The sequence below is a fragment of the Dioscorea cayenensis genome, chromosome 18 (assembly GCF_009730915.1).
Source record: "Dioscorea cayenensis subsp. rotundata cultivar TDr96_F1 chromosome 18, TDr96_F1_v2_PseudoChromosome.rev07_lg8_w22 25.fasta, whole genome shotgun sequence".
Classification (NCBI taxonomy): domain Eukaryota; kingdom Viridiplantae; phylum Streptophyta; class Magnoliopsida; order Dioscoreales; family Dioscoreaceae; genus Dioscorea; species Dioscorea cayenensis.
In genome coordinates, this window is record NC_052488.1 from 16,327,882 (window position 1) to 16,337,753 (window position 9,872).

Consider the following 9,872-nt stretch of genomic DNA (forward strand, 5'->3'; position numbering starts at 1 on the left):
GTTTTTTATTGCACTAATCGTTTTATGTCCATCGGGTATGATAAACTTCACCCTGATACGGGAAATATCGAGATCTCATCGCTCACATATTTCAGCTAACACTGATTTCTAAGAAGTCAACGCCGTGAACATTAGCACTCGTCCCTCCCCGTTGTATCTAGCAATAGCACAAAAACTCTCCATAATAGCCCTGCATTTTTATAAATTGTTACTCCCTCAAGCAGAATGATCAAAGAGAAAGAGAGAGCAATGAAGAAATTCTCACCTTATCGGGAAACCAGCAGAACTCAAATCGAACAAACCAAATGAGAAGAAGAAGAAGAAAAAGATGTGCTCAGCCTTCTAAACTTTGTCTGAAAAAAAGCAAACAGGAAGGAAAAAAAATTGCATAAAGTGCAAAAGATGATGTGATTGGACGGTTTTTTTCCCACCATTTGCAAGGGCAAAAATTGAAATTCATAAACTTTACCCAGTTGAAGTGACCGAGAGGGGGTACAAGGAAATTTAAATTAAAACTGAAGGGTTGTCCGGGGTGTGCAAAAGTTGGAGGGGTTGTTTAGGAATTTTTGAAATTCATGATGGGTGAACAGTAATTTTCCCTAATAATAATAATAATAATAATAATTAGTATTATTATTATTATCATTATCATTATCATTATCATTAGTGTTTTCATTGTCATTATTAATAGCAATATATAATAGTAACTCAATGAAGGCCAAATGAATGCCCATTTTAGTAATTTGACACCTCTAAAAGCCTTTTAAAAAATCCACATCAAAACAACACACATATAAAAGTACTTCTCCATTAGCTTATCCAAACATAAAATACTAAAAAACACTTAATTTATTTAAAAAAACACTTTAGAAAAAGGTGGTTCAATAAATTAAAAAAAAAAAACATTTTTTTTAAAAACTAACCCAAACAAGGCCTTATTCCTTAGAAACCCCCGCCCACATCACCATTCAATATTTCTTGACCTACTATTGGCCAAACCACCTGCGCACTGGGTGCAATATGAGTAGGATCACTTAGAAACAATGCTCGTAAGGAGTCCTGTTGAAACCAAGAAATATAGACCCATTTGCCATCCACACTAGAATAGATGGAGTTTTTCGAAGAAACCTACTAGTGGAGGAAGACCTCCTAGGGACAAGAGACATAAAGCTTAAGAGAGGGCCAAAAAAGGATCTTTCGTGTATAATCCTGAGTGGTATTTGAAACATCTTCCTAGTTATATCACGAATCTTTTAGATAAACCCCTTAAGAAATTAGAAGACTTATCGATTTAAAGAATTTATGGTTGACTTAGATAGATAAAATATTCCGACTTTATTTAGAAAATACCAAATTTGTAATATATCTACCATTACCACTTGTATAATAGATGAACACAACAAATAGTTTATGGGAAGACAAGTAAAGCATGAAACGAAGTGAAAAAAAAAAAAGTGGTACTGAAATTATTTGTCCTATATATAAAATGGAATTGGGACCGATCTTTTATTAGAGAACTATCTCTCCAGGGATTGTGAAAGATGTTCCACTAGAAATATTCTTGTTATTGCTTCGACTCATATTCCCCAAAAAGTGGATCCCGCTTTAATAGCTCCGAATAAATTAAATACATGCAATCTCTTGGTTGTTGGCTCCTCTTTATTTTTATTTGGACAATCCCACTTTATATGACCCCCTTCTTATGACACTGGTCCTTAAAGATGGCTTGTGACCATAATTGACCAAAGGGCAAGCAAACCGTACATTCCCATGGCCTCTTCCACCGACAGAACCATAGCTCTGAAGGAGTTCGATGATACCAAAACCGGCGTCAAAGGTCTCGTTGACTCCGGCATGACCTCCCTTCCGGCCATCTTCCACCATCCCAGAGCCCACCTCTCAATGCCCGCAGCCACCAGCCACCTTTCAATTCCTACAGTGGATCTCTCCGTCCCACGCCCCATCGCTGTCGATCTCATCCGCTCCGCATCTCGAGACTGGGGCGTCTTCCAGGTCATCAACCACGGCATACCTCTCTCCACGATTCAAAATACCACCTCCGCCATCAGGTCCTTCCACGAGCTCTCCGCCGCCGAGCGATCTCAATTCTACACGCGTTCCCGAGATCCCGGCTTCAGCTACAACTCAAACCTGGATCTATTCCTTTCTGCGGCGGCGACCTGGAAAGACACATTGAGGGTGTCGTTCAGTCCCATCCGACCAGATGTGGACCAGATCCCGGAGGTTTGTAGGGCGGCGCTGGTAACGTGGGACGAGTGTCAGAAGGAGGTGGCGAGAGAAGTGATGCAGATGATGTGTGAGGGGCTCGGAGTGGACCCAAAGAGGCTGGAGGCCATGACATGTCTGGAGGGGAGGACGACGGTGGCACATTATTACCCGCCATGTCCGGAGCCAGATCGGGCGCTTGGGACGGTTGATCACACGGATGCCGGGCTTTTGGCATTTCTGATTCAAGATCAGATTGGGGGACTGCAGGTGAAGAGTGAAACGGATGAGTGCTGGGTTGACGTGAAGCCCATTCCTGGAGCTCTCGTTGTCTTTGTTGGTGAGTTGCTTCAGGTATGTGCGTATGGAATGGTTGAGATTATTTTGTTTAATTTACTTCATATTAACAACATCCGGTTATAGTTGTCCAGTACAATTATAATTCGTAAAAAAATATAAATAATGGCACGGTTATAGGTTTGATCCAAATCAACATTATTAAAATAAACTATTAACTACATAATATATATAATATTAAATAATTTTGAGAGTATTTTTATTTTGTGAAAATTCATCTAATTGCATGTAGACTCTCAATAAAATCAAATACCAGTGTATATATACTGAAATTCAATTTGTTTCTATGATGCCTATCTGGTTAATTTATATATACTATTAAAATATATCATTTTTTACATGATAAAAAAAACCTGAGTGTATATATATCGCTAAAGATTAAACTCATTTTATTCCTCACATTAAACTCCTAATTAATAATTTATAATATTGATTATTTATAGCTCTAGAAAAATTAAGCTTATTTCATTTATTGTATCCATGTAAAAATTAACATCAATAGGGATAGTTTAATAATTTAAATGAAATTTAATTTTTGTTATTTTGAAAATAATATCTATACTATATATAATATATTTTACTAGTTTATACGGACTTGACCGGCATTTATGCAACCAAATTGAATTTTAAGAGTTATACATACTATTTGGTTTTATTAAGGATGTACACCCAATCAGACTAAAGTTTTAGGGTATATAGATAAAAAAAACCCAATATTCTGAATATTATCAATATTCTTTGTTCTAATAATAACATATAATAATTTTTGTTCTGTTTTATGTTCAGTTCATCAACTGGTCAAGCAGAAGGTTGTATAAGTGATTTTTGATGATATCATGTTATACAAATAATATATTTGGCAGTTTACATATAATTAAAAGTATTTTTAGGGTATATGGAAATAAAATGTTTTATGTATGTATGCATATATTAATATGTAAACCACTTGGTTTAAAACTATGTAATTACAACATTTTATGTTACTTTGCAGTATGCTGATAATGAACGATATTTTATTTAAATGTTAATATCAAATATTATATAAAACTCGTCTTTAATTTTTTTTATTGAGGATTCTATTTCATACAGATAATTTCCAACAATGAGTACAAGAGTTCACACCATAGAGTGATGGCTAATTCTAGCGATGAACCAAGAGTATCAGTTATTTCATTTTATAATCCAGGAAGAAAGGATGAGTCAGATTTGTATGGTCCTTTACCGGAGCTACTATCAGATCAAAAGCCAGCTTGTTATCGCAATTTGAATATGGTAGAACTTAATAAAGTTTTTCGGAAAGAGCCAATAGGCAATAAAGTCGTTCTTAAATATTATAAGCTCCCCTAAAATGACTTTGAGCTCAAGTGTTTGGTTTGAAATTAGAATAAGTTGTGATAGTCATCGACATAATTAGAACCAAGTTTTAATTTGTATGAGTGGACAAACTTTTATGCACTTTATGTAATTGAATTCATGAGTGCAAATTTTGAAGTAAAATGGATATTTTGCAAGTGAAATTTTAGTTTCCTAATTAATAAATAGTGATAAGACTAATAACAATGAATAAATTGTTTTGCATTTTTATTTTTTCACTTTATATAGTTCAATTTTTTTTTTTATCTTTATCCATCAAATATATCTACATGACTGTGCTTTCTTCAGTTTGCGGGGCTTTGTTTGGTTGGGAGAGGGAGGAGGGGTGAGGGGGTGTTGGGGGGTGTGGGTGTTGTTTGGTTGAGAGAGTGAAGGGGGGTGAGAGGCACCCCTCCTCACCCCTCATAATCCACTCCCCCAAATTGGGGTCTTTTGGGGGAGTGGATGTTTATTGTTTTTTTTAATTTTTTTAAATAATGCAAAATACCATTAATGCCCTTCACCTATATGTAGAATTCCTATTGTATCCTAGTGATTGTTTGTTTGGGATTGTGAATATGTTTATCATGAGCATATTTTTTGTTAAATATGAAAAAAATAGGGTATGCTTTCCAAGTATGTTTTCACCATTTTTTTTTTAAGTTTATGAAAAAATATGACAAAAATAGGGTATGTTTGAATGATCATTGGGTGTTCACATTTTAACCAATATTTGTCAATTATAATCAAGATGTTATGACTCCTCATAATTTTTTTTTCGAATAAATATTTTTCCCTAATTATTGTGTGTGTTTTATAATGTTTATCATATATTATATATTGTGTTATTATTATTATTCTACAATTGATTATTATATATATTATTACCTATTTTATTGTACAAGGGCAAAATAGTCAAATACACATTACACTCTTTCTCTCTCCTCCCCACTCCTCTTTTCAACTAAACAAAAACTACTCCTCCACACCCTCCATGAACCAAACACGATATTTTTCTCAAACCCTCCATACTCCTCCCCTCACTCCCCTCACCCCTCCCTCCCTCTCAGACCAAGCAGGGGTTAGAAGTTTAGTGTTTTCTCCAATAATTTATTTTTTTCTTCTAATTATTTACAACTTTTTTTCTAAACATTTAGATTTATTATCCAAGTTGTTCAGGGTTCCCTCCGACTTTTTAGTGCTCCTCCCAACTCCCAACTGTTTATCCCAACTCCCAATTGTTTATTGTGTGCTTCCATCTTTTTAGTAAGTGCTTTCTCCTGCCAAAATATTTAGAGTGTCCTCTTCCCTGTTTAGTTCATGCTTTCTCCCAATTGTTTACATCTCTTAATCATGCCTTTTATTTTAAGACACTTATATGAAGAGTTATGTAAGAAGTTATTTATCCAAGGGTAGATATTACTCCAATAGACACTTTGAAAGAGTATGAGATGAAAAAAAGGTTGTAAACACCATTTATAATATGATTAAAGAGAGGTTGTCATTTGTAATTTCACTAATGAAAGGTTATTTTGCTTTATTTGAAAATTTATATCTCATTATTGAAGTGGTGTGTCTCTTTATTAAACACTAATTATTGAAGTGCTATATTGAAGAGATATGTTTCTTGTAGGAAATACTTAACCGTATAGCATACAAATAACACAAACTATTACTATAGAGATCAAGAAATATGCAACAATCACAAACTGCTACTATAGAAATCACAGAAATTCCAGTACTGTCAAATCAGCAATAGTTTGTAAATAAAGGGTTAAGAAAGATTCAGTTTGGGGTAGGCATGCGTAAACACTGCCTTAACGTTGAATTGACCTCCCTCGTGCAAGATTTGCTGCCCTCAACCCAAGCGCCAGGATACACTTAACTCGGGAAGGACGAGCTCCTCGCCTAGCACGTTTAGTGATGAGTTTTAGAAGTACGACAACACCAAATTCAAGTTCGAGAAATGCAATGAAGATGAGATGATGAGAACACCAAGGTTTATCCAAACGTGCAAAGCTCACAGCTAGAAAGAAAACCAATGTGGAAGATGAATAGCTATGACTACGGCTAGGGTTCTGGAACTAGAGTATAAATATCAGTTGGTTCCTTAGGGGATAGATTTCTATATGTTGGGAAGATCGATGGCTAGGAATGCAACTATTTATAAAATGCAAAAACTCACAAAAAATTAAGTCGAGAAGCAAAAACGACAGGCATTTCGGGCAGGCACCCGCCCACACGTGGTGTAAAACATGGCCTAATTCTATCGGAAAACCCTAACTAAAGTGCGAATGCCATAAAACATATATAAGGTGAGAAATGAGCTTCTCCAAATCCGATAAAGGACTAAAGATATACTAGGAACTTTGTTTGAGCTTCTCCAAGTCTGATGTGGGACCACCTAGAGACTTACAGACAACAAATAAAATAACTCTAAGTGTAGGCCCCGTAGTACCCACATCCAACATTTCTTTATTAAACACTACTTCATTCCTATAAAAACTATCCCCTACGAACATTCAAGCCATTGAATGAAAAATAAACACTTCACAAATTCATTTATTTTGTTCTTTGAGTGCACAAAAAATATAAATAAACTATCACTTTGTAAAGGCCATTGTTGTCCTTGTTTGATTTTGGGAGTGCAAACCATACTAAGGGGTCTTCATTTCATCCTGAAGGATATTCGACATTTTATTTAATTTGCACCCAAGGTTTGATAATAAATGAGGATGAATTAAGCCTAATGAAAAGTATTGCCCATGCTTTGAAGACTTGTGTACTATTTTTTTCTTAAATTTTTTTCTTCTCTACACTTCAAAGGAACATCACCACACTACATGAATTATGACTTTTAGTAATAGCTTTTTTGTGACACCCTATTATTTTGCTACAAATATTAGGTTTTTTGTGTCAAAAAAAAGTTAACCGACACTATTGTTTAGATTAATTGTGACAACTTATGTTGTTGTCACTATTACAATAATAATTGTGACAATGTAGTATATGTTATAATTAAGTCATCACTATTTATATATTAATAGTGGTAAAGTTTTTTTTGTGTCTAATGTTTGTCATTAAAAGCATATAAGATTTGGTGTCAAAAATTTCTTGATGAGGATGATGTGTAATTGTGACAAGACATTTTTGTCACTATAATTTTCCATTTAGTGTTGTGACAATTTAGTATCTATCACAATTATGTTGGGAAGCAACGATGGGCCAAAATAATGCTCAAGAAGGAGATAGTAGGAAGAGGAAGATAGTGTGACTGACACAACATAATATAAACTTTATTTTCTAATCTTCACTCTTGCAAAACACTCCATAGATAGCCTCTTATATAAGCTTTACAAAAAACCCTTGAGATTCTATAACTCTCATACTTATTCCAGAATAACACCCATATAACTCATAACCCTTCATCTTCATATTTTAAACCAATAACTTATAACTCCTAACCCTTCAAACTTCCTCCATGATGATGCCACCTTAGCTTTGACTATTCTCAACTTCTCAACACCACCCCTTAGTTTAAAGCTACTAATACCTAGCATCATCCTGAAATAAACAAACTTCTGAACAGATAAACCTTTGGTGAAAATATCAACTACTTGATCTTTTGTGTTACAGGATTTCAGAGTGATGGAATTGTCTACAACTAGATCTCTAATAAAATGAAAACAAAGGCCGATATACTTTTTTCGTCCATGCTGAATAGGATTTTTAGTGAGAGCTATAATTGATCTATTATCACAATAGATTTTAGTTGCATCCTTCTGTTATTGATCTATGCTTGCCAGCAATCTTCTCAACCACATAGCCTGACAAGCAGAAGCAGTGGCAGAAATATATTCGGCTTCAGTTGTAGATAAGGCCGTTATCTCCTATTTCTTAGAACTCCGGTGATGGCAGCTGAACCTATAGAGAACATGCTCCTAGATGTGCTCTTCCTATCTTCAATGGATCTAGCCCAATCATTGTCCGTGAATCCCTTCAATATGAAGTCTGCAACCTGCGTGTAATACAATCAATAGTTCAAGGTTCCAGCTATATACCTCAGAATTCGCTTTGCATTGCCAAAATGCTTATTTTTTTTTTATGGTTCATGAACCTTGAAATAATTCCAACTGAATAAGATAAATCTGGGTGAGTGTAGGTTAGATAAATAAGCTCACCAACCAAGCTTCAATAAACTTGTCCATCAGCTTCTCCAAAACCATCATATTGTTGCAATTTCTCACCAGACTTCATAAGTGTTGCAGTTGGTTTACAACAAAACATATTGAACTTGTGAATTAGATTCTCTATATAATTCTTTTGAGAAGGAAATATCCCTGCCTTTTCCTGTGTTACTTCTAATCTGAGGAAATACTTTAACAATCCTACAATAGTCATTTCGAAGCTCTCCATCATGCTCAGCTTGAACTCATTGATCAAAGTTGAAGATGAACCTGTGTAGAAAATATCATCTACATGCAGGCATATTAGCAAGATATCTCCATCTTCAAGCTTACTTTTATACAGTGTAGGTTCACATTCACATCTCTCAAACCCTTGGTGTATGAAATGCTGATTGATCTTGCTATACCAAACCCTAGGAGCTTGTTTTAGCTCGTACAAAGCTTTTATCAATTTTTATAACTTGCTCTCACTTCCTTTAACCATGAAACCTTCAAGTTGCTCTACATATGCCTCCTCATGAAACTCTCCATTCAAGAAGAGGCATATGTCATTTAACCGTTAGAGCTAATAACAATCGTACAGTCTCAAATCTTGTTGCTAGTGAGAAGGTTTCATCAAAGTCCATGCCTTACTTTTGAGAGAATCCTCTAGCCACAAGCCGGGCCTTGTGTCTTTGTACATTCAATCTGTACTAAATTTAATCTAGAATATCCATTTCAAGCTGATGGGGTGTTTCCCTTCAGGTAGTGCAATGAGATTCCATGTTTTGTTTATCTGAATTGCAGAGATCTCCTTCTGCATCGCACTCCATCACTCTTGTGATTCTGCTGCCTCTTTGTATGAAATTGGATTTGTAACATTAAGAACAAATGTACAATTTTCATAAAGTTCTCTTAGTGATCTGATCCACCTTATGCTCCTCTGATCAAAAGTATCACTTGCTGGAGTAAATGATCCTTCAACACCTTCAGTATTTGGGTAATGTGTCTTCATTCACAGTGGGCTTCTTAGGACTTTATTTTGTCTTCCTTCAATATTGTTTGGTCCTCTAGTGCTTTTTCTGGCTTCATTGATGTAAGAATATGATTGTTGTGCAACTTCTTCCATCATGAGAGGAATCTAATCTTTCTTCTCTAGATCAACTTCATCCCACACCTACCTATCATTTTCTTATAACCCAACAACTTCAATCCTTTTATGTTCAAATACCTGTATCGAAGATGCCACTTTGTTGAGTCTTTATCATTAGTCATTAAAAGACTAAGACTTTTCATTCTAGATATCTCCAAAGGAAACATCTGATTCTTTGCCATCTGTATGTTGCCTACAACCTGTCCAAAATGTTGATCTTTTATAAAGCACATCTATTTGTCAAAAGAGATTGTATAACCTCTTGATATCAATTGGCTTATACTCAGGAGATTATGTACCAAAGTGGGAACATACTGAACATTGTGAAGCAGCTTCACCTTGCCTTGTTCATTCTTGATTGCCATCGTTCCCCTACCTTCAACTTACACTTCCTTGTTATCACCAAGCCTCACTATCATTGTCTTAGCTTCATCCAGATCACTAAAAAAGCTTTCTTATTCCAGTCATATGGTTTGAACAACCACTATCCACAAGCCATATGCTACAAGTAATTTTATTAGCATTATAACGAGCCATGAACAAATTACTTACATCTTGTTCTTCAGCCAAATTCATTATCTTCTCATTAAACTAGCATTCTGCCTTGACGTTCCCAT

General features: G+C 35.1%; 1 protein-coding gene across 3 annotated transcripts; it reads left to right on the forward strand.

Moving 5' to 3' along the window:
• Nucleotides 1-1,656: 1,656 nt before the first annotated feature.
• On the forward strand, nt 1,657-4,100 carry LOC120281660 (1-aminocyclopropane-1-carboxylate oxidase homolog 3-like). Of its 3 annotated transcripts, none has more exons than XM_039288353.1 (2): nt 1,657-2,580; nt 3,370-3,604. In XM_039288353.1, exons 1-2 carry the CDS (start codon nt 1,771-1,773, stop codon nt 3,403-3,405), a joined length of 846 nt encoding a protein of 281 aa, XP_039144287.1. In that variant the 5' UTR covers nt 1,657-1,770; the 3' UTR covers nt 3,406-3,604. The 3 variants fall into 3 exon arrangements, with proteins under 3 accessions (XP_039144287.1, XP_039144288.1, XP_039144286.1); XM_039288354.1 differs by lacking the exon at nt 3,370-3,604 and adding an exon at nt 3,673-3,824 and having other exon boundaries at nt 1,658-2,566; XM_039288352.1 differs by lacking the exon at nt 3,370-3,604 and adding an exon at nt 3,673-4,100 and having other exon boundaries at nt 1,660-2,580.
• The last annotated feature ends 5,772 nt before the right edge of the window (nt 4,101-9,872 follow it).